Source organism: Podarcis bocagei, assembly GCF_964188305.1.
Source record: "Podarcis bocagei genome assembly, chromosome: 5".
NCBI lineage: Eukaryota > Metazoa > Chordata > Lepidosauria > Squamata > Lacertidae > Podarcis > Podarcis bocagei.
Window position 1 is genome coordinate 74,421,693 of NC_138129.1, and position 25,190 is coordinate 74,446,882.

Below are 25,190 nucleotides of genomic sequence, written 5' to 3' on the forward strand. Positions count from 1 at the left end.
CCTTTTGATGATAAGCAATGTGTTGCAGAGTACAGTAGTGCAACATTTTAGTTTTGCTTTCTGTGTGAACTTTGAATTGTTCTGTAGTACAGCAGTTCTGCATGTTGAAAGCTTCCACTCAAGTCTCTTGGGTTGCTGGGATCTACTTTCCTATTAAAACTTTATTTTTAATACTCTGCCATCTTCTGAAAGTGTCTGTGATAGGTTAAAATATATAGCAGGAAGAAAGAAATTTAAAGAGGCAGTAATAGAGTATTTGATGCAAAGTTCTGACAAGTGGATAAAACATAAATTGAGGGGGAAATACAATGGAGGAAGGAAACAGCAAAATGTATCACACAGTAGTCGCAAAACTATACGATTTCTGAATCGCCTTGAATTTGTCAAAAAAAGACAACACAAGCTGCTGATACTTGGATGTCCCTCCATAATTCATATTTTAAGAGCATCTTTATTTTCTTTTTAGGATAGAAAGCTTCTTGCGACAGCTCAACAGATGCTTCAGGACAGCAAGACAAAAATTGAAGTTATAAGGATGCAGATACTTCAGGCAGTCCAGACTAACGAATTGGCTTTTGATAATGGTGAAGCATTCAAGAGAAGAACATTCTCTAAACTGTTGATAGAATCTTGGATAGGATCTTGCCTTCCCCCTCAACCCTGGGGAAAATTCTAAATCCCCATGGTTGGCAATCCAGCCCCACTTTGTGGGAACTTCTCTGGCTTGCCCAACTCTATCAAAAGTGGGTGTGGAATAGTGCATGCTGCTCTACATCTGTATTGTTTCATCTCTCCCCAGAAGAAGACCTTATCTATACAGGACACTTGCCACATGGAAAGCCCCAAATTGTAAGCTTTCCACAAATGCCTAGTCACATTTTAAGTGCCCTTCCCAGATGTACTGGCTCATTCACATGTAAGGCTAGAAAGCTAGCCATTAATAGCCTGGCTGAGTGGTGCCTTTGGCCTGCTGTACAATGGGTCATTGCACATGGTAAATTAATTTAAAATGTGACCAGGCGTGCATGGTGCACTAGTAAAGGCTTTCTGCATGGCCCGTGTCCTTCATAAATCTTGTGTTAGAAGCTTGTAATGGAATATGGGCAGCAGATTTCCCATCATCTGCAGCCAGACAGAATTGAAGACTCCCTCAGTGTGTGAATTGCTGGGAGAGTTGGTCTTGTATTTTCTCCATGAGGAAATGTAAATGAAAGGGCTGAAGATATAATTCAAAGAAGAAAAGGAGGATGGATGGGTGGGTGGATGGATGGGTGGGTGGAGAAATGGGAGTCAAGAGAAATCCATGCTGGGCCACAGACAGAAGAGTGCTAAGGAGTGCAGAGAGAAGTAGTGGAGAGATACCATGAGAGCGAACAACTGTTGAGATAGTAAGCAAACCTATGGTGGTTGAGAAAGGTGATACCATGCATAGAAAATAGAAAGGAGGCTCGTGAAATAGGCTGCAGAGCAAACCGAGTTGATTGTAACAATTTGAGTAAAATAACAATGTGGCCCACTTCACTTAATAAAAATGTAAAAGACCCTCAGAGTGAAATGAGTTGTGCACTCCAGTTCAGTAGCACCAATAGAAATGTTGCAATTCCTGCCCTTTTTGCTGAGAAAATTGTGAGCATGAGCTAAAGGTTTGAGCAGGAAATAAACTATAAGAACTTACATGGCTGCATTAGCACATAACACTCAGCCATGGTTTTGCCTTACATTCACAGGCTGGAAAGATGAGACTGAAGTCTCAGGCTTGCATGCTCTCCTCTCTTCCAGTGTGGGCAGGAGAAGACCTTGCAGTGTTTTGTTTCAGATTCCCCTAATCTTGACTTGTCCTTGCGTGCAAGCTAGGGATTTTGAGTTTATCACAAATTCTGGCCAATTTCAAAGAACGGCCTACGAAGCTGCGTTGTTTAACCAACATCAGCCACGTGCCGATTTGGAGATTACCCAGCAAGGTGGATATTGCCTCAACAGCCTTCATGAGGAGTTGGAATCGCATGACACCATGCAGCTACCCTAAAAAATATGCTGCAGTGCTATCAGTTGTTGCATGCAAAAGGACCACTTGGTCTCCGGACCACAGGTATTCCTGAGGTCTTCACATTGGCAAATGATGTGTTTTTGAGAATTGTAGCCTAAACTTAACATCTCACTTCTTTCACCAACTAGACTAGGACTTTTAATTATTTCTGTGGTCAAAATGTTTAGCAGTTGTTTGTATTAAGATAACCATATTAAAAAACTAGTTGAATGCATACTAAATATCTGTGTGTGTGTTTTTACCTGCAGCAAAGCCTGTTATAAGCCCCCTTGAGCTCCGAATGGAGGAACTGCGGCATCATTTTAGGATAGAATATGCAGTAGCAGAAGGGGCAAAAAATGTTATGAAGTTGCTCGGATCTGGAAAAGTTACTGACAGAAAAGCACTCTCGGAGGTAATTTTAACAGAGTAAATAAAATCTGAATTTAAACAGTTCTATTTCAACAATTTTCTTAGCGGATTTCTTTTCTTATTTTTTCACGAACAAGGCTCAAGCAAGATTTAATGAATCAAGCCAGAAGTTGGATCTCTTAAAGTATTCACTAGAACAGAGACTTAATGAACTCCCTAAAAACCACCCCAAAAGCAGTATTATTATAGAAGAACTTTCTCTTGTTTCATCACCAACACTAAGTCCACGTCAAAGTATGATCTCTACACAGAATCAATATAGTACACTATCCAAGCCAGCCGCTTTAACAGGTTTGTTGTGCTGTGGTGTTCTTTTTTTCTGGAAATGTTGTTTGTTTTTGTTTCTGTTTGCGCTAATTGCATAATTGTGAGTATTTCAGTTGCTGACTAACCTCAAACTTCTGAGTAGTAGCTTGCATTTATGTTGGTTAAGAAGATTCTTGTGGTTGGTGCTTTTAATAGGTGGGTCTTGCTATTCTAGCACAGCAAAACCCAAAGGATTTTTGTAATCGGAATTGGCAAATTAATTAATATTGGAGACTTTTAGAGTTGTGTCCACCTCTGTGTGCGCAGTGGTCTGCTTGCACAACGGGACTTCTCCTTTCTCCCCAGGAACCCCAAAATCTTCTCCTCTGGGACATATTTTGAGGGTATGAGGTGGGGCACAGTGGGGCACAGGGCAGAGGGGGGGGGAGTTGTGTTGTCCAAGCAGAAGTATGTTGCATGAGACTGGTGGATTGCCAAGCATTGGATCCAACCCCTCGTCCCAACATCTGATCAGGCAAAGGATTTCAGCCCCCCACCCCACCCCCCAAGACCCACAAAGTCCTACTATCCACTAGCAGAGTCTAACACAGAATTTAGAAGCCCCTGATATGATGCTTTTAATACCCCCAAATGCTTTGAGAACATCTGCTCCATTATTCCACTTTTAGGTGACGTGGGGGGTTGTGGGCTCTCACCGGTCAACCATCAGACACGGCAGTAGAGATGAAGTATGGTCATAATCACATGCAACTGAGTTGTGATGGAAATTAAGTTTTTCCTGAAGGGAGATTTCTACAAAGCATTAAGACTTTGCTAATAACGTGAAGAGAGAATTGCAAATAGCAGCAATGTATAAAAATGCATCTCCCATTTACTTGTGCTAATGGGTTTTCTAGATTAAAGTAATTAAATATAAGAAATTTAAGAGTTAGTATTCCACGAGAATAAACGTCTGCACAGGGGTTATGGAAGTTGAGACTATATAGTCCAACAGTTCCTCTTGACAGCCTGTGTGCGTATCTGTAATTGCAGCACTTCATAAAGAAAATAAATTCCAAGATATTTCGTATGCTTAATGAAGATCTTAAATACATCCCTGCAGATTTTATTTGCTAACTTGAAGCAGGTGTTGAATAAAAACTCTGTTCCTAATATGTTGTTTACTAAATTATTTAATAAACAACCAAATTAGAAGCACGAGCACAGCTGTTAGCTTGTGTTTCCCAAAATGACTTTAGTTTTTAAACTGAACTTGTAGCAGAACTAGCTCGTTACATACGTAGTCCTGCGCACACAATCTGTCCCTTGCCAAATAAATTCACATTGAAAGTTCACATGTAAGTCAAAGTTGAAATGGTAAAAGTTGATTTGCATTTTTCTTACAAAATTAATGTTTCTTTTTACTGTATATGTGTTAAAAGTATGATGGGTGGTATTCAGCTAATTTTTACTCAGTGTAGGCCTATTGAAATTAATGGGTTTAGCTTAATCTTGTTAATTTATTTCAGTTGGTCTACTCTGAGTAACACTCGGTTGACTATCCCCCAGTGTGTAAGGTAGCATTTCCCAAACTGTTGCCCTCTAGAAATTTTGGACTGCAATTCCCATCAACCCGTTGGCCAAGGATTTATGGGAGTTATATCCGGCAACATCTAGAAGGCCTCACATTGAGAAAGGTGATATATGAAAACAAATGTATGTTTCGAAAGGCATGGATAGTGCTGTGAAACTTGTGAAGGTGTGCCAGGGAAACACTTGATCAGGGTATCCTGCGACCCGTATATATGTATGCTTATTTTTCATAGACATTGTGTGAAGCAGCTCTTACATTGTGACTAGCTAAAAAAAAAAGGGTTGTGCTTTTAGATCGTCTCCACAAGACTGAAAGTTTGTGAGTTACCTGTCCTGCTACCATTCATGAACTATTTGTATTTGCTGAAGCGGGTGTTTTGCAAGGAATATGAGCCAAGGCAATCTGATCTCATTCTAGGTACTTTGGAAGTTAGGCTCATGGGCTGCCAAGATATTTTGGAGAATGTCCCCGGTCGATCAAAAGCCACATCCATTACTCTACCCGGATGGAGTCCAAGTGAAGCCAGATCATCTTTCATGAGCCGAACAAGCAAAAGTAAAAGTGGGAGTAGTCGGAACCTCCTGAAAACTGATGATTTGTCCAGTTCAGTACATTTTACCTTTGCTTTTATCTTCCGAAAACACTTTCATGAATCCTTTTAGTCAGAGTAGATACATGTAAAATTGGGTTATTAGTAGTACTTCTTAACAGGGGTATACTCAAGCACATCAGATCATTCAGACTGAGGTCTTGAACAAGTTTCCTGTTTCGGAATAGGACCGTGAATGCTAAAAAATATTAAGTAGGTTGAAAAGTACACTGGCTTGGGAACCCTGAGAACCTATTTATCAGGAGTGCTGCCACATAAGACACTGCTGAAACATTCCAGAGCATAGCAGGAGCCCTGGTGCCAGCTTCTATCACCACTGCCAGGTACATTGGTGGGGAAAGATGGAGGGATGCTGCAGCAGCAGCAGGGAATACTGTCACCAGTGTCAAGTCCTTTATCAGCGAAGGGTTGAACCCCACTCACAATGGATTGGGAAATTTCAACTGGTCGGAGTTTCAACTGGGAGAGTGTGTCAACATTCACCATTATTTAGCAAGGGTAAAAGAAGAAAGACATTAAACATAAGACGTTTAAAATAATCGTAAACTTAACAGTAGCCATAGATTCTTGCAGCTCGTAATGTTTGTATTTGTTTTTCCATTCCAGACACATAACCAGTCCTTGCATGTTTTGCTTGTTTTACTTCTTGAAAATCCTCTTAAAGTTCTAAGCTGAGTTTGTGTAATTTTCTTACAGACGAAATCTGTGCTGTTTTGAAGTTGGACAATACGGTGGTTGATCAAACTAGCTGGAAGCCTATTTCCAATCAGTCATGGGATCAGAAATTTACACTGGAGCTAGACCGAGTAAGGACCTCTTTATTGTGTTAACAGTGATTACCAACTTGGTAATTTTATGTTTATTTGTCTGTATATATACACGGAGAGGTCCTAGCTGGGATCTGAAGTTTTGTTTGTTTTTTGCTGCCCTGCTCCTTCTGGTCCTTGAAAATCCACTTCCGAGTTCTGGGGTATTACTTGAAACAGGATGTTATGAGACACTGAAATATGCAGCAAGGGGACTGGAGGAGTCAGCAAAAATTTGAGAGGGCACTTGTATAAGCAGAAGTGCATCCCATCCTATAGGATTCTAAGTCTCTGTATTTTGTAATAAATCCCCCACTATTGGTGATGCATGGCTCTTATCTGTCAGTTTCTTGAGGATGAAGTTAAGAGCGAATGTAGACTTCAATGAGTGATAAACAATATTTCCTCCGGTTAAATAAATTATTTCAATAGACCTGAAAGTAGATACAGTCATACTTTGGGTTACAGATGCTTCAGGTTGCATTTTTTTCAGGTTACGGACCTGCCAAAACCCGGAATTACCAGAACAGTTTATTTCTGGGTTTTGGGGGTTGCGCATGCGCAGAAGCGCTAAATTGTGCTCTGTGCAGAAGCACCGAATCGCAGCCCGCGAGTGCACAGATGTGCTGCTGCGGGTTGCAAACGCTGAGGGTTGCGAACGTGCATCGGATCACGTTTGCAACCCAAGCTTCCACTGTAGACTAGAAAACAACAAAGCTCTAAGTTCTAGCCAATAAAGTTTTATAACAAGTCAAACAGTTAAGTCAAACAGTTATTCTTAAAATAACAACAACAAAATTCTTCATTTGCTATTTTCACAGTCTTCCAGTTGCTTTAATGTGAGAGGGTGAAAGGAAACTGATATTTGGCCAATGAATAAGATTTCTTCCAAAGTTAAATATATACCATATTCTTCCAGAATATTATTCTGAAAAATACAGCCCTTTAATTATATAAAAAAATTTAAATCAATTGAACTGATTTTGAAGTTAATATCCCAACTAATTCTTTCTTCAGGAAGGACATTTAAGCTAAAATGTGCGGGGTTCAATTCTGGGCAACAGAAGTGTATTTTAAATTCCTTTGAAATCAGTGCAGTTTAAGCACTTGGAACTGAAGGCTTGTTAATATTTTTTAACTTTCTGGAATGAATACGTGCCATTACGGTGGTCTTGAGTGTCGGGGGTTAAATTCACACATGCAGACTATTTGTTTCCTTAGGCAGAAACAATGCAAGTTAGTAAATGGAGATGGCTTGAAGCACTGTGATAACGGAAAATGGTTTCATTTAATAGGATCCAATGATAACAGGGGATTTTGTGGAGATTGGGAGAGCCCGTTTATATTTGTGAATTGAAACAGAAGAATTACCTGTGTCTGATTCTCCTTCGTTGGTGGTGGTTGTTGTCAATAAACACTGACAGAAATGCCTAAAAATTTCTAAGTGGTGTACAGTTATTTAAAATAAAAGCCTAGATGGATGGGGCATAGCTGATGGATGGGGCCATGTTGGTCTTTAACATGCTCTTGGGGGGCAAGAGGTGCAGCCTCCAGTAGCCCAAAGCTTCCCTTGAGCTTTGTGGTCCCAGAGCAATTGACTTGTGGAGCCAAGTGCTCATTCTGGCAGGGAGAAGGGAATCTAGCTCCCTTCAGCTGTTCCTTCTCTGACTGATGGATGGGGACAGGCTCAACTCCCCCTCTGCATGCTGCTCTTCCTGGGAGGCAGGAGGTACAACCTCTCGGTGACCCTTGGTCCCCTGACCGACAGCAGAGGCCAGTGTTCTTCCCTTCAGCACTGTCATCCAGACTATATATTACAGAAGTTGCAGGAGTTTCCTTTTATCTGCACCTGTGACTGCCAGTAGTAAATCATTCCCTTTCAGCCTACCTAGTGCCACACTGAATTAAGCTACCTGTAGTGTTTGTTCTGCATGTATGGGTATTGTTTCAAGTGGTTATGCAAGGCAAGAATTTCGCCTTGTAAAAATATATATTTTCACGGCTCGTCTTTCATAACATGGGCTGCATTAGAATAAATGTTGTTGACTCTGTATGCGGGTGTTTTGATAGTAGCCATTTTAAATTGGAACACACTTTACAAAGGGCCTTGTAAAACCCTAGGTTCACCCTGAGCACTGTTGCAGTTGGGGGGGGGGGCATGGTGCAGCGGTGGTAGAACACAGGTTCGGTTTCCAGTATCTTGAGGAGAGGATCGGATCCATCCCTGCCTGAAACCCTATAGGTCCACGGCCAGTCAAGTGTAGAGAAAACTGATTTGGACAGATTAATGGTCTGACAGAGGGGTCAGCAACCTAAGGCCCATGGGCTGCTTGTTTAACCGACCCATGGACCGCTGCCACCTGCTCGGTCGGCTCCCGTGCGCTGTGCTAAACTGGCACAGAGCACAGCGGGTACCGCCTTCCGCGATGCTGGCCAGCTTCCCATTGGCTGCAGGAAGCCCCTGCAGCCAATGGGAAGCTGCGCACACCTCTGCGCCAGAAGGAGCGCCTGAAATAGTGTGTGCGTGCACACACACGCCCCAGCCCACCGTGGCGTCTGCGGGACCATGAACCGGCCCAAGCCACAAAAAACTTTGCTGACCCCTGGTCTGACATGGTATAAGGTAGCTTTCTGTGTTCCTATGGAATGCTTTTGGTCACTTGTTAATGCCCATTCTTTTATAGGCATGTCTTCCTGGCCAGTTCATATGAAGTAAGTGAAACATGTATACAGGGTCAGCAGTGTGCTTCTCCTTCCATGCCAGAGTCACCAGCTCCCATAATGAGGTGGTGCTGGGGAGGGAATGTGTACACTATTCACTTGCATGGAATGTAGCACTTAATCTGGTTAGTGCAAGGATTTACACTTGTGCAGCGGAACTCCCCTTTCTTTTTCCTCCATGCCCCCACCCACCTGCAATCTTTTCTGGGGTTTTGCCCAATCCTCCAGAGCAGATTTGGGAAGGAAATGGAGAGGGTTACAGGGGAAGTTCCATTGCACAAGCATAACCACTTGCACTTATGGAGTGAGTGTATTGGATACAATCTTTAGAATTGTAGCAGCTGCACAAATTAACATTGTCTCCTCCTTCTCAAATCCCTTCAGTCACGTGAATTAGAAATTTCTGTTTATTGGCGCGATTGGAGATCTCTCTGTGCGGTGAAGTTTCTGAGGTTAGAAGATTTCTTAGACAACCAGCGACATGGAATGTGTCTCTATCTTGAACCCCAGGGTACTCTATTTGCAGAGGTAAGTGCCAACGTTTTTAAAAGAAAATTATTAAAGGCCGTGAATGATCTCCAAGATTCATTATTTTACGATTTAACACATCTTGTCTGAATTGCAGGTTACATTTTTTAATCCAGTTATTGAAAGAAGACCAAAACTTCAAAGGCAAAAGAAAATTTTCTCCAAGCAGCAAGGTAACAGATTTCATCAAATCGGTGTTGTATCTTAATCTTAATACAGGTTTATATTCTCAAAAGTTAACTGAAAAGGATGCTGACGCTAAACGTCAGAATTTCATGTAAAAATATTTGTTTAGAAATTGTAGATAGGGCTTTCAATAGTGAAATCTGTTTGTAAAAAAAAAAAGCAGGAAAATGTGGAATATGTGACATGTTCAGTTTATTCATCACAAATAATAAACTAATGAATATGAATTCTCTTTTAATTATAGCTTTTGGTGATAAGTAAAAAGATTACTTGTGCTCTCTGTTTTTTTTAACCACAGGCAAAACATTTCTCAGAGCTCCTCAAATGAATATTAATATTGCCACTTGGGGAAGGCTTGTGAGAAGAGCTATTCCTACAGTAAATCATACCGGCACCTTCAGCCCTCAAGCTGTGCCTGCCGCAGTTGCAGGAGGTGATGCGCACATTCCTGAATTAAGATCACCAACTAGGTAAGTGGCTGAGATGCTTAAGCAGGCTTATATGGCAAAACTCCTGTGATGTAAAAGGAAACACAAGCTTATTTACTCCTCTTGAATTTCCTTCTTCCAGTTTTAAAAAGAGAAAAGTATCAATTAGCATGAAGTTATTTTTTAAATTTTCCTAAATTGTTGCCCTGCTCACCAAGTGAATTGCTTTCTTTTAAGTGACTCCCCTGTAGCCAAACTGGTGTTTGAACTTGAACCCGAACCCCCACATACTCCTCCACGTGCGTCTTCTCTTGGAGAAATTAGCGAACCTTCGCCTGAGCCAAAGGCTCCACCTACACCCACTCAGGCAAGACTTCTAATATAGATTTAAAACAATAGCACAAATTGTTCTGTCTAGGTTTGTGAGAAATGTGACCTACAAATAGCACAGGTTGTATTCTTGATTTGTTGTTGTTTTATTGACGTCTTTACTTTTTAATAATTGGTTGCTATGCAAAGCGTTCTGCAGCTGATCTTTCTGTGTGCAACTTTCTAACTGAGTTGCGTAATATCTTAAAGCATTCTTATAATCGGGTCATAACCTCTCCTTTTAAATAACTGCTGAACTGCAAAAACTCGTTTGTACCATACTAGCATTTGAGGTAGTAGATACTTGACCAAAGAAGTATTTGAAGTTAGAACTTAACCAGAGAACTGTCAACAAGCATTTAATGATCAACAAGTCTCACAGGTTCTGAAAACCCTGCCAAACCAATAAACATTTGTTAAGACTTCTTAAAAGAAGCAGGGATGGACACTGACATGTTTCACTGAGAAGGCCTCACTCATTGTGTTTCTTCCCTCACTCTAAAGATGGCATTCTAAACAGGGTTCCCCTAAGTCTCTGGCACATTGCTTGGGATTGTTCAAATACAGAAAGAAGTAGTCTTATCTCCTAATGAATCTTACAGTCCTTTTCAAGCACTTGAAGATCAATGTTGTGAGACTTTTGTGGGTGAGCGGAGAGTTTGCTTGGACCCTGGGTGAAAACCCGGAGGTTGAGTATCAAAAGGAAAATGAATGGATATTGATTTGTATATCTTAGCAACTTTGTGTTATTGTAACATTTTATATGTAACTGTGTGTTTTTGTAATATTTTGTTTAAGTTGTTTGTTGTTGCTTCAGTTTTTTGTATACCGCTTAGACATACTTGTAACATACTTGTATACCGCTTAGACATACTTGTAACATACTAAACGGTATATAAATTAAACAATCAAAATGTGTTCTTAAACCAGGTTTAGAAATACCCAAATGCCAGGTTGCCTTTGGCTAGGAAGAATTGATTGCAGGTGTCCCAGTAATACATGGAAGAGGGTTTGTTTATTTTTCTTCAACTTCATTTATGTGGGAAACATGAATATGTGTAGGGTAGCTTGTATGACAGCATTCTTAAACCAGTTCTTAGACCAGGTTCCTCAGTGCTGTCTTTGCAAGTCCTATCACAAACAGTGCAAGAGGTTTAGCAAATAGATATAATTTCTCGAGGGCTCTTTTAGAAGGCATTTGAATCAACCTTGAGATTCTGAATTCCACAATTCTAAATTTAAGACCTACTGCTGTAACATTACTCTTCTCCAATTTCTAGCAACTTTTGTTTTTTTAAATCTTCAGATTTTTTTTCTTCTACACATTTCACAGGATGCAGAAACATTTGATTTTGAGAATGACAGAAATAATTTTGTCCCCAAACTTCAGCCGGAAATTATTTGCGAGACTCAAAATTCAAATTCTGATTTAGAATATAATATACGAGAGCCCGAAGATAGAAGGTAAGTCCTCTTTTATGTTAACTTGATGTATAACTCTTCCCAATACTGAGTAGAAATTGTCATTTACTTTTTAAAATTGCTGTATTTCAGAATACAACAGAGATTTCAATTCAGTTTGCAAGACTTCCGGTGTTGTGCTGTACTGGGTAGAGGACACTTTGGAAAGGTATGTCTGACAGCTAAAATTACAATATTGTCTCTTTCCACATCTGGTTTTCTCCCTTCCTTCCTCTTAGCCCACTTCCCTTTGCAGCTGCCTGTTGCATTTCACTATGTGCTCAGTAATATGCTTGTTGATTTTTCACAGCTTTGAAGCAAACTTTTTAAACGTATACACAACAGTTGCGAGTTTGGAACATAAAATGTAATGGAAAGCATGCAAATTGAGTATTATTTTGTGTTTCAGGTCCTGTTGGCTGAATATAAGAATACAAACGAAATGTTTGCCATTAAAGCCTTAAAGAAAGGAGACATTGTTGCTCGTGATGAAGTAGACAGGTCAGTGTGAAGGACAGGTGTCATTAAATCTGAATGTGCCCTAAACCCACAGACCAAGACTACTACTTTGAGTGGGGCCAAGGGCTTGTATTTTTAACGTTTTTTACATAATTTATTTCAGGTCTGCAGAAACTTAATTTCATTTCATAAAAAAAGAAAGAAAATACTCGTTAAGAGTTTTTATAACAGGTCATGTTATGATCCTGCCATATAACCCAAAATCCATGCTTCGTGTCTTAGAAGATGGTGCCACTCTTCAGAACTCAAACTCAAAGCCCCGTTGATGTATAAGACTAGTTGTGCAGCTCTTTAGATCTTAATCATGGGCTGCAGTAATTGCCAGATTTTCAAACCTGACCCTTAAACACACTTACTTGCAAGCATCTCTGGTAGAACATAATTACAAGTAAATGTGCTTGGGTCAGTAAGAAATAGTGCCCTGCCTATCCCTGGGTTTTATGCTGTGTAGTTGTTCGTCATTCATTGTTAAGCTGCTGTGCTTTTTTTAAAAAAAAATATATTATCACATTAGTATCATACCCCTTGCAAGAACTCAGCACTGTTGTCATTTACCACATACAGGGGTACCTCAGGTTACAGATGCTTCAGGTTACATACGCTTCAGGTTACAGACTCCACTAACCCAGAAATAGTACCTCGGGTTAAGAACTTTGCTTCAGGATGAGAACAGAAATTGTGCTCCGGCAGCGCGGTGGCAGTGGGAGGCCCCATTAGCTAAAGTGGTGCTTCAGGTTAAGAACAGTTTCAGGTTAAGAACGGACCTCTGGAACGAATTAAGTACTTAACCCGAGGTACCACTGTATTACCCAAAAAGTCCTGATGGCCTTCCATGCTCTTGCTACTTGTGGGTCACTGTCATTACAGTGGACCCTCTGGTTACAAATTTAATTTGTTTCGGGGGGGTGCGCTCCCCGAAAAATTTGTAACCAGAGGCGCCGTTTCTGCCCTCACACGCGGCGCGATAGAGCACTTCTGCGCATGTGCGAGCAGCGAAACCCAGAAGAATACACTTCCAGGTTTCTTGCTTTCACAACCCGAAGATTACGTATCTAGAGTGGTACGTAACCCGAGGGTCCACTGTATTAATTGCAGTAAACTCAGTACTTCTGCTGGAAGCCTGCGGTTACAGTGGCCTCATTGCAGTTAGGCTTTCGCCTTGCAGGTTAGAGCATGGTGCTGATAATGACAAGGACTTGGGTTTGATCCCCATTTGGGTGCGTATTCCTTCATGGCAGGGGGGTTAGACTAGATGACCCATAGGGCCCCTTCTAACTCTTAGGATTTTGTGCATGTATCCCTTCTTGGAGCCGTCACCCATGTAATGAAGATAAATAGTTGATCCAACCTCATAAACATTTCTGCTTTCAGCCTCATGTGTGAAAAGCGAATTTTTGAAACTGTGAACAGCGTAAGGCATCCCTTTCTGGTGAACCTCTTTGCTTGTTTCCAAACCAACGATCACGTGTGCTTCGTAATGGAGTACGCAGCTGGAGGAGACCTCATGATGCATATACACACGGATGTCTTTTCCGAACCAAGAGCAGTGTAAGTAACAAAAGGGATATTTTCAGGCTGTGGCGTAAGTAAGTTGGGTTTGGTGCTTGCCGTGTGAGATAATACTCTGCAGGGCCAATAAGACATAGTAACACTTCTTCCCCTGCTAAATGGTTGGGAGCTACCTCATGTTTCAGAACTTGGTTTAAAGGAAACCCTAGTTAGTCTTAACTGTGGTTAATCTCATGCACCCTAACTGCAAGGGAGAGGAAATTTTGCTGCTGAGAAGATGTGTCTGCATATAGCCACACCAGCTTATAAATGTTGTATCATACGTCCCTTAGGTACATGGCATGTAGCTCCTGCACCCAGTTGACTTATGCTAGTGAAATCTGTGTAGAGCTAATGGAAGCCGGCAGAGCATAGGTTGGGCTTGTACGGCATCCTGATGGATTTAGGCAATTCCTGTCTGACTGCAGCGGGCATAACTACAACAGGACTTTCAGTTGACAGGCAGTATCCTAACACGCACACCTACTTCATCAAGGGAGCAGTTCTAATTGTATCAGCAGATGCTGCTTTCGCTCACTGATACCTGCCAGGTAGAGATTCATGACATAGATGCCGGTATTATACTTTTTGAGGAGTACAGGCAGAAAGCTTTATAGCGGGTCAGACTGTCCTGTTTAACCCAATATGGTCCACTGGGTCCCAGGCCTTTCCCACTGCCTGCTGTCTACCTGTTCCTTGTGAACTGGAGAACCACAGATTGAGCCTGTGACCTGCTGCATGGAAGTGTGTCCTCTGCTACTGAGGTGTGGTGCTCTTTTTAATTAAAAACTTAGAAACCCATATTCAAAATAAAGTAGCCTGAAAAGACTCCTCTGGTGGTACTGAACGTTGCTCTGAAGGTTTTCTGGTCACATGTTTTTCAAAAGTTATCCTTTGTAGGAGTATAAAAAATGCAACATGTCAGTTCTCGCCTCTTTTATATTTCTTTACAAACAGGTTTTATGCTGCATGTGTGGTTCTTGGACTGCAATATTTACATGAGCACAAGATAGTTTATCGGTAAGTTTGCGTAAGATTTAGATTTTTTTGTTTCATTTCACATTCTTACACGTTTGCCTTATATACCATGTTTGCTCAGATACATTAACAATGTTACCTCCTCTTTGCCATGTGGCGAAGAGGAGGACAGTTGCATTGGGTGTTTACACAAACCTGCCATGCCACATCCAAACACCTTAAATTCAGAAAGGATAACAATTTTGAGTATTTGCAGCTAATACTTTCCCCGTATAGTTTGTCTCCCTTCGGGGTCAGAATGAGTTGTTTTTAATTTCTTCTCTGCAGAGATTTAAAGCTAGACAACTTGTTGCTGGATACAGAAGGTTTTGTGAAAATAGCAGACTTTGGCCTCTGCAAAGAGGGTAAGCTTTTTCAACAGTATTTCTCAGTGGCTTATAATAGCAGTCGGGAATTTGCAACCCACTTTTATCAATTACTGCCTCAGATTAAAAGTGGTAGCCCCTCTACTTCCCCTTTCCACCTCTCCCCTCCCTTCCTCATTCTGAGTGCTGCACAGATTGTGGATTAGAGACATCTCTGCTCTCTTCCATATGGTGTTGGGGGAGGCATTGTTAATGAACATGTGAATTTTTTCCTCTTTTAATCAATTAAACAAATCACAGATTTAGAGTAGCTCTTTGCCATGGCCTCTGGGCAGTCCCCGAAAAAAGAGTTCTGTGCTGAGCAACATTTGGAACCTTCTGGTAAAAACTCCAAAATGTGGGTTTTCGCCAGTAAGGGTGCAGTCCTACGCACACTAACCTCAGAGTAAATCCCATTAAACACAGTGGAACTTATATGTCAGTAGGCATGTATAGGATTGCATGGTAAAAAGCCTATTGTAATTTCAAAAGAATTTATTGCAAAAGAAATGAAAGATGACATGTCTTTCAAAACACAATTTTAAAAACTAACACTTTTTTGTGGCATCAGTTTTCATTGGCTAAAGTTACTCTCATAAACAACTTTCCAGCTAGATCAATAAAATGTTCTGTCCAAAGCATTTAGAACAGCTGTACTCAGTGGTTTGCTTTATGTTTTTATTGTATATTCCTTTTTCTTTATTTTTGGTGGGTTTATTTTTTGAATATCACTTGCCCTTCACCCAAAGGCCCCAGCAAATCATCATAGGACCCTCAGAATGATCCAGAAAGTCTTATTGAGAAAAATAAAACATTTTTGTCACAAAGCATAGGGTGGGCAAGGAGGGAAATCTGCTGTATACCAATTACATTATTTCCAACAGTTCTGTAAACTAAGACTACAGCACACTTACATGGGAGTAAGCTCTACTGAACTCCATGGGGCCCAACTTAGGGTCAGGCTGCAAAATGCATGGAGAATTTGTTTCACAAAGGCTGACGTGCTGGCTGCAATGCAATCTTTGCATTTTTAATGACAAGACACATGATCTTAAGAAGAGCTGTTAGCATTTCAAAATGCTTGCACTTGTTTGCTAAAGTTAGAAACTGCTGGTTTGTCCTAGGAACCCCATCAGAGAAAGTGGGGAAAACAGTATATAGCTCTGCTTTGTCAGATTCTGTTTTCTGCGCTTTCTTATTTATATCTGTTTATTTTTTGGTATTTGGTTGGGATTCGTTCAAAAAAACTTGAATTGGAAGTATTTCTGTGCAATAAAAAACAGGAAGGAAATATAATTTAGGCTGTGTGCCCACCCCCTTCCACTTTGTTGTTAGTCTGGATCCCTGCTTGCTCTGAGTAACAAAGATAAGATAGTATGTCCCATCACCAAAGAAGAGTTATTTGCTCAGCTTCCTTTGGGCTGTATCTAATGCTGTTCCTCCATGAACTGCTACTTCTGTTGAGGAGCAGAGATGTGCTTATGAAAGGAATCCTTCCATGAGTGCACATGAAGGAATGAGTTAATGGAAGTTCCATTCTGAAATATACTCGGAGAAAAGCCGTTGGTTTCATGTAGTTTATTTCATTCTTCACACATAAAACAGTCATCGTGTGTGTCCAGCCTGCAGGCCCCTCCCAGACCCAGGCTAGATATCCTGTGGTCACACCTGATAGGCTAGTTCAAACTTCCCTTCTGGAGCCGGATTGCATGGCTCCAGCAGCCAATCACACGCTACGTTCTAAAACCCACCCTGCCTATTATTCTAGGATCCAAACTCCAGCCATAACAAATTCGCAAGTGAAAATATTGACTACAACCCTACATCTCCACATTTTCGAATTCACCACCCAAACCAGCTTAAGATCTGCCTGGACCTTTCATTTTATCAATTCGAGTCAGGAAGAAACAATTGCCAGAGCAGCGAGGAGGAGTTGCCATAGTGTCCTACTTTTATGGATTGGTAGGAGGAAAATAATGGCTTCTCAGGTAGTTTCATCTGCATAAGCAACATTTGGTTCTCAATTATACGTGGTATTCCACTATAGAAAGGAGCTGTAAAAGAATTGTTCCAGCTACCATGTTTTTCGCTCTATAAGACGCACCAGACCACAAGACGCACCTAGTTTTTGGAGGAGGAAAACAACAACAAAAATATTCTGAATCTCAGAATCCAGAACAGCAAGAGGGATCGCTGCGCAGTGAAAGCAGTAATCCCTCTTGCTGTTCTGGCTTCTGGGATAGCTGCGCAGCCTGCATTCGCTCCATAAAACGTACACACATTTCCCCTTACTTTTTAGGAGGGAAAAAGTGAGTCTTATAGAGCAAAAAATACGGTATATCCCAAGTTGACAGCATGAAGTCTGTTTGTCCACGCTGCCAACATGTAAATGATTTTCCTTATACTGGTTTTCCCATGGCTGCAAACCATGTAAAGAGTTCAGGGCTATTTTATCATCTCATTCCTGCTGGTATATAAAGAATTTTGCTTAAGCTGCCTTTTAAGTGAGATAACCCAGGGGTTGCCCCACCCCTGTAGTCATCCAATCCTGAGCCAGGGGAAACTGAGTTTGTTTCTGGAAGTCCTTGAGATTTGCAAAGTCTCCAAGATTTGCAAAGGGCCAAACAGTCCTTTAGAGCTGCAAGCCCACAAATTACTCAGTAGCATATAACCAAGTAGCCAGGTACCAGATTCAAAGCCAAGCTTACATCAGGAAGCCACACAAGGAATAAGTGCTATACTTTATTAGGGAGTTTATAAGCAGAGAATAAGAACCCTTTACCACTAAAACACAGTTAAGAAAGGCTAACCGTGTGAAGACACTTCAGGGAATTTGAACACAGAACAAAATAACCATTCAAGTCATTGACCCCACGAGCAAGTTTCATCTAGGAACACATTATTGTTGCCATACATGACCCTCAAATCCCATTAGACCCAGGTCAAAGACTAGTTTTTATACTAAAAGGGCTAGACAGGTAGGGTCTCACTGAGCCAATCATGGCTTGGGGACATATTTCCAAGAAATAGATGGTGGATACCCAGTAGATTTCTGCAGTCTTTGTGACCTTGACACAGTCTTACATCAGACACAGGTGCAGTGTTCGAAACTCCCACTGTCCTAGGCGCATTTTGCGACAGAAATTTTCATTAGGGCAAGCAGTTTCTAAGCTTCTGGGCGCAGTAAGATTTCAGATTAAAGCTGCAGTGGAAGGAAAGGAGGACCTTTTTCTGCCTCCCCACTTCCAGCCACTCTCTGAAGACTGGAGAAGAGACCCTCTAAGAATATTAGGGAGGTGGGCAAGGGAAGGACTAGACCGTGTGAAAAATGAACATAAGATTTTAGCTGCAGTTCATTCATTTTCAGCTTTGTATTTTTTTTATAAAACAGGCCTAGACAATCTGTTGTTGTGCCCATAAGGTGCCATTTAGCTCCTAGCTTTCATATCTGAGTTTCTAACACTGCACAGGTGGCAAGATGGAGCAATTAAATGGGACTTTTGCTGTAGGAAAACTGCATCAAGAATCCTTATTTATTTAAAGGCAAATGCAGGTTCTTCACACTTGATAGTGCGTATGCTTCGAGTGCTAGTACCAGTGTACAAAATGTAACGTGTGCTGCTGCTCAAAGAGAGAGAGAGAGAGTTTTACAAATAATTATAGAGCCAAGGTTTGTTTCTTACCACTTGGAAATTCAAATTTGTCCTACCTACACACAACATAGTTTCACCAATGAAAAATGCAAGGGGTGGGGGAATTATGCATGCCCTTTGTTAATAAGGAAGTATTTTGACAGTACACAATCAAGAAGTTCTTGAATGCCTGCTTGCTCTTGCCCTTTTGTAAAATTTGGCACAGAATTCACATCACACCCTTCTTAAATGAGTTGTTGCCACTGGCAAAAATTCTGTCTAGCGTATGTAAATGACATTAAGCTGTTGGCTTTTTTAAAGGGTTGTTGAATACATACCTTGGCTTCACTGTGCTTAAGAAGGAAATCTTTAAAAGAAAAGTCATATTTCATAGGTTGCTTATTTTAGAGGCAAAACGAAATGCCTAGCATTTTATAGTGTTAGATAAGAAAATAAACATTTTCTGTAAATGCTTTAGAGTGCAAACTTATACAAGTCTACTCGGAAGTAGGCCTTATGTTCTATAGGACTTAATCTCAGATAAGTGAGCCTAGGATTCCAGTCTTAATGAATCTGTATCTTCTCTGTCATTCTGCAAGACCGTTGTTGTTTTTTTTAAAACCACTACAATGTTACCAGTTGTAAATAATTGGCTGAACATTTGGAGTTCAAAACCATCAACTCTATTTTGCAATAAAAAGTATCCTTATTTAGCTTTCAGAATTTGGATGGAGTTGGCAGAACAGGCAAAAATATGCAATGTTGTTCATGTCATACACGGTTTTTATTGTGTAAGAATTGCATGAGTTTAAAACTGGAAAGGTGAAAGGCTCATAGAACAAAAAACTAAACATGTGTAATTGTTGCAGGAATGGGTTTTGGTGACAGGACAAGTACATTCTGTGGCACTCCAGAATTTCTTGCTCCAGAAGTGTTGACAGAAACTTCCTATACAAGAGCTGTAGACTGGTGGGGTCTTGGTGTGCTCATCTATGAAATGCTGGTTGGTGAGGTAAGCTTCACAAAATGTAAAACTGGTTCTTTTATTCATCTGCAAAGAGCAAATAAATTTGAAAAGAGCTGTTGGGTGTAGGTTTCTGTTGAATCCCTCACTCTTTTCACTTCTCATTTGGTTAAATTTGAGTATATTTATTAAGAGAATATATCGATGAAAATTCAGTTTCTGGAAATTATTCTTATCGCTATTTCTCCCCCACCCTCTAGTCTCCCTTCCCAGGAGATGATGAAGAAGAGGTTTTTGACAGTATTGTAAATGATGAAGTAAGATATCCTCGGTTCCTTTCTACAGAAGCCATCTCAATAATGAGAAGGGTAAGATGGTACTTTTTGTGTGCTTGTTTCATTCCTTCTTAATTTGTTTAGCCACGTGTGTAAGGGAAAGCAAAGTGTTTTAAGGTCCACGTTTTTATTTGCTACGTACGTTTCTCAAGTTCACTTTACGTCAAAGGCAAGTGTGGCTTGCTGATACTAGTAATATCCTAGCCTCCCCAGATGTATGCCCCATGTCTGTTGGGTAGAAATACTGTGGGTATGACCTTTACTTCCATGGGTGACTAACTGTGGTTCTTCCAAGTTTCTCTGCTTGCAGCTCCCATCCACCTGCCCGCCAGCAGGGCTAGTGGTCAGGGATGATGGGTTTTGTAGTCCAGCAACATCTATCTTGAAGGGTCACCAGTGAGCCACCCCCGATTTACTCACTGGTAGGATTGGTACTACTTGTGAGTCAGGAGGACTTTGGTGTTTTTTTACTGGAGCACCTGAGAAAGCAACCACAGCTGTATAAAAAGTTAACACACCGGCTTATGATATCCCTGGAGATAAGCAAAGCAGCAGCGAGGATTCTTTCCATTTTGTAGCAGCAGAGAGTGGTAGTTGGGACTCAGTAGAGACCCTACATTCTAGATCATGGAAGCCCTAGAACTTGAGCTCTTTTCTCTCCTTTGACAAAAAAAACAATTGGAGACTCTTTCTGTGTATTGGGTCTTCTCTCTGTGGGAACGGGGATTGATTGCATGGGATATGATGTCATTAGTCTGCTGCTGTGAGTGGTTGGATTACTAGCCATCTCTTGTAAGGGAAACTGAAAATAGTGCGTGGTTTCATGCCTTGTCTTCTTAAAGACAGCAAGTTGGGGGTTTTCTTGGGTTTGCCATTGTACTTTTTTTTGTTTTATTCAGATTATTTTTGTTATTTAATTTGTTTTTCTGTAAACTGCCTTGGGACTCTTTTATGCTGTTATAACAGGCGGAAACCAATTATGTCATTCTGTCACGACACTGATGTCAGTAGTTTTGCTTGAAATACAACTTGGTCAGAACCACCGTTTGGGCCTTGGCAAACCAATGAGAATTTTAAATTTATGAAGTAATAAAAGCAAAGGCAATCATTTTGCTTTCTTTTCTAAAGTTCCCAGTGCTACTTGCTGTACTAACTGGGGAACCTGATGTGCTTTTTTTAAAAAAATCACTTCATATTTATATCATGCTTTTTTCAAAGAACTCACATGGCTCAGGAAATTGTTAACAGGAACGCTTTGCTCCAGCAGGCTACTGACAAAAAGTTCTTGATATCGTTTCAGCTTCTGAGGAGAAACCCAGAGCGGCGTCTCGGCGCTGGTGAGAAAGATGCTGAAGATGTCAAGAGGCATCACTTTTTCCGGGTGAGTGCAAAGTGAAACGCCTGGGTGCAATCTGGGAGCAGCCAGAAGCAGGGACTTAACTCGGTGTTTTCATTTTGCAGTTGATCGATTGGAACGCGTTGCTTGCCAAGAAAATGAAGCCTCCTTTTGTCCCCATCATACGAGGAAGAGAAGACGTCAGCAATTTTGATGACGAATTTACCTCAGAAGCACCTATTCTCACTCCACCCCGGGAGCCTAGGATACTTTCAGAAGACCAGCAGGAAATGTTCAGAGACTTTGACTACATTGCTGATTGGTGTTAATTCTTTTGAGACACTGTGAAATCCTAGCAGACTGGCTCATCAGAACAGCGTTCGCCCCACTCCTTCCCTCCTTTTGAGAATACCAGCTGTTGGATTGTTCTCTGTGCTGCCTGTAGCTTCCGACTTTTTTGAATCACATGAAGATTTTGGAAAAAGGACCGTTTTTATTACACGTGAGGTGTGACCTCGTTTTTGTATATCTTTTTTTTTTTAAAGAAAAAAAAATATTGAGCACTGGAAAGCGATTCTGTGCAGCTCTTTAAGCTTGACCTGGCCAGGTATAGGCTGTGTTCCACTCTCACATGGGCACACTTGTACTGTATCTTTACTGTTCTGCAGCAGAAAACATTGCAAAAAAGACCTGCCTTAAGCAGGATTAGCAACCAGATACTGAGCTAGACTGATAACCATCTACTCAGCGATTAGAGGGAAGAAGGAAGGCAAAATGTCTGTCCTTAAAAAAAAGAAAGATACAGTAATCTCCAAAAAACATAGACCTGATGACTGTTAAGCACACTGTTGTCTTGATTTTTTAGGGGGGGGAATGAGGATTAAGAACTGATGCCTTGTTTTGTAAACTTTCTATGGTATTTATTAGGGGGGGAAATGTTTAAAAGCCTTACCTATAGGAGAACAGTATAAGTGCTTCCATTCTTAAAAAGAGAAGATCGGTCCTAAGAAGTTTACCAAAGCATTTGCCAAACAATTTTTGCCTTTCAACTTCTATAACCAGCAGATATGAAGAATGTAATGAGTAAGAATGTCTCTCCAGTCTTAAATCAGGAACATTTCTAATGTGTGCATTCCCCCAGATGCAATCACTGTTTTGTACTCTTGGAAGTCATGTCTTTTCCACACTAACTCCATTGATACGTTATTTTAGCTAATCTGTGTGTCTAGCTATCTCGTTCATCTTACATTTGCTGATTTGGTGTTGCCATATCATCTTTAAAGAATGAGGATCTTCAGTGTATACATGCCGTGTTCATGTATATTTGGAAGTTATAGTATATTTTTGTTTCAAGCATATAAATTAACTTTACCACTTCCTTTAGCATTATCCAGTGGCTAGGTGAATGTATTGCTAAATTCAGATTTAATGGGGGGGGGGGGGGACATGCTTGTATACATTTCAAGGCCACTGAATTCCAGACTCTTCATTGGCAATTATTGAGAATAAGGGTTAAAGCAATATGTTTTGAGAGAATGTATAAATATTTTTGATAAGACTTGTATATTTTAAGCCTCTTAACACTATGCTGTACCTTGAAAAGTTAAAATGTCTTTGACCAGATACTGTGTGTGCTCCTTTCAGACTTACGTAGTTTTCTAAAAGGTTGAGTCTGTTTGTGGAAAACAACGCTCTGCTTTCCCTAGCTTATTAAAATTGGTTTGTCATCAGGCTCATACTCAGCATGCCCAAGATCAAAAATGTGTTGTGTGATGTTTAAATCCACACAGACTTATTGCTCTGGAATCTGGTTTCATGAAAGATAAATGGCAACCACATAACCATGTGAAGACAGTGCTGCTCCCAGGTGTTGCCTTCATTGCCTGAACTTTGAAGCGTATGTAACGGGTTCATTAGAATAATGTACATGTAAGTGTGTCCACAAAGAACAATGGTAAAAGACTAAACAAAAAATCAAATCATGAAATGTCTAACCTGTAATTCTTTTTTTAAAAAAACAAATAGCAAATTAGCATCTTGGAAAAAAATGCTATTTCCCTTCCATTTCAAATAGCTGTATCACAATTAAATACAAAACACTACACATCTGAGGTACAGTCGGCTATTCATTTATACTCCAAAATTAGAGCTACAGACAGCTGAGCCCAAAAGGGTGATTCAAATTTAAAGTCCTACAGAAATAACCCTTTTCTCTTTTTTTGTAAGTACATCTTGTACAGAAATGTTTTGTAATCTAAGTAAATCACTTTAAGAAATTTTAGAGGCAGGGTATGTTCACACAGTTAAGCTGAAAGAAAGCACTAATTTTATCTAGTTTTTTAAAATATTTAGGCAAATTAAGATTTTAAACTCTAGATTGTAAATATATTTTGCTATACTTGTATGTGGCTGCTGAAGCACTTTGTAAAGAAATTAGGTTATTTTAGAATGGTACACTATGCATTAAAATGAAATGTGCCTTTAACAATGTCATACTACAAACTGTCTTGCAGTTAACTATCAAATTAAAGTTTAAATAGTGAAATTTGTATATGAAAACATGATTTACTGATTTGAATCCTATAATCTTGCTTTTTGGTCTTTAGATAAAAATTGTGTTTAGAACTTGGTTTGAATTACCCTTTTCTTTCAGGGGTGCGTAAAAAGTCTCATTTTCTGTTCCTCTTGTCAGTAACCTTGTGGTACCATAGCGTCAAAACAACCCATACAACTGCATATATAATCATGTAAAGGTTGTACAGTGGTACCTCGGGTTAAGAACTTAATTCGTTCTGGAGGTCCGTTCTTAACCTGAAGCACCAGCTAATGGGGCCTCCCGCTGCCACTGCTACAGGATTTCTGTTCTCATCCTGAAGCAAAGTTCTTAACCCGAGGTACTATTTCTGGCCTGTAACCTGAGGTGTATGTAACCCAAGGTTACCACTGTACTGGTAGTTAGAGGGTGTTTTTTTTGCTTTAAATGTTGACCTGGTTTCTTACACACACACACACACACACTTTTAAGTGAGAAATGGAGGGGGGGAGAGACAATAGGCTATCTGAATTATGGTTCCTTAAAAGGATTTCATTCAAGCATTGGAGCTCAAATTCAGTTGTTCAATCCAGTTTTACTTGCCTACGAAGGTTAATGCAGAAGCTGAAGTAATCTAAGCGTCCCAAAGTTCTAACAGAAGCCCACTCTTGATAGTGTGGTACGACAGACCCACACTTTAGCTAATTGGACCTCCCACTGCTGCTGCACTGCCGGAGCACAATTTCTGTTCTCATCCTGAAGCAAAGTTCTTAACCCGAGGTAATATTTCTGGGTTAGCATAGTCTGTAACCTGAAGCGTATGTAACTTGAGGTACCACTGTATTGTAGAAGGGCTTCCTGAAAGATTTCACCTATGAAAAACCCATGCTAGGCAAGAGGACTTAGGAATATCTTTCTGACAGATGTTGTGATGGAGCAGATTGTATTAACATTTCTCACGGAGCAGATATAATCTAAGACACTGGTTGTTGTGGATTGAATTTCCCTGCCCATTCCACAGCAGAGGCAGGGAAAGCTATGTGATGTCCCTAAGATGACAGTCAAGACTCCAGCCTTACCGCACTCAACATCAGAACCTGGTTCTAAGACTCCTGTTAAGGCTGCACACCAAGATTAAGATTTGAGATGTTTGTTTTGTTTTTTCAATGTACAGAGGCAAGGCTTGATGTTGAGCTGATCCAAGATCTACATAAACTTGTACTTATCATTGGCTCCTCCCCTCATACTATTATGGCTTAAGAATGCTGCTGGAGCAGCGAGGGAACAAAAATAGCCCTGACCTAGCAGCCTGCAAAATCAGACTGATGGTTTCAAGGGACAAAAAGGCCCTATTTTTAATTTGCTTCAGTCTATGTTTAGGCCTGGAAAGGGCAGAACTGCTAAAAGTTCTGTTCCTCATCGCCTTGAGTGGTCGGTTCTGTACTTCACACAAACATTTACTCATAACCAGGTTAACTTGAAACTTTTAAGTAGACTTCACTGCTTACCTATTTACAAGCAGGGCTGGGGAACC

General features: G+C 40.5%; 1 protein-coding gene across 4 annotated transcripts in view; it reads left to right on the forward strand.

Moving 5' to 3' along the window:
• Nucleotides 1-23,132, forward strand: part of PKN2 (protein kinase N2) — a 57,865-nt gene extending 34,733 nt beyond the window's left edge. For 2 of the 4 annotated variants that reach the window (XM_081193980.1, XM_081193981.1), the window contains exons 4-22: nucleotides 467-584; nucleotides 2,296-2,441; nucleotides 2,536-2,749; nucleotides 4,716-4,901; nucleotides 5,605-5,714; nucleotides 8,820-8,963; nucleotides 9,061-9,136; nucleotides 9,448-9,619; nucleotides 9,815-9,944; nucleotides 11,253-11,410; nucleotides 11,501-11,576; nucleotides 11,817-11,908; nucleotides 13,298-13,474; nucleotides 14,432-14,494; nucleotides 14,780-14,856; nucleotides 19,358-19,500; nucleotides 19,713-19,820; nucleotides 21,088-21,168; nucleotides 21,249-23,132. In XM_081193980.1, the coding sequence (XP_081050106.1) occupies nucleotides 467-584; nucleotides 2,296-2,441; nucleotides 2,536-2,749; nucleotides 4,716-4,901; nucleotides 5,605-5,714; nucleotides 8,820-8,963; nucleotides 9,061-9,136; nucleotides 9,448-9,619; nucleotides 9,815-9,944; nucleotides 11,253-11,410; nucleotides 11,501-11,576; nucleotides 11,817-11,908; nucleotides 13,298-13,474; nucleotides 14,432-14,494; nucleotides 14,780-14,856; nucleotides 19,358-19,500; nucleotides 19,713-19,820; nucleotides 21,088-21,168; nucleotides 21,249-21,452 (2,475 nt within the window). In that variant the 3' untranslated portion in view covers nucleotides 21,453-23,132. The remainder of the gene's footprint in view (nucleotides 1-466; nucleotides 585-2,295; nucleotides 2,442-2,535; nucleotides 2,750-4,715; nucleotides 4,902-5,604; nucleotides 5,715-8,819; nucleotides 8,964-9,060; nucleotides 9,137-9,447; nucleotides 9,620-9,814; nucleotides 9,945-11,252; nucleotides 11,411-11,500; nucleotides 11,577-11,816; nucleotides 11,909-13,297; nucleotides 13,475-14,431; nucleotides 14,495-14,779; nucleotides 14,857-19,357; nucleotides 19,501-19,712; nucleotides 19,821-21,087; nucleotides 21,169-21,248) is intronic. The other 2 variants (XM_081193982.1, XM_081193983.1) reach the window with 1 other exon arrangement.
• Nucleotides 23,133-25,190: the final 2,058 nt, after the last annotated feature.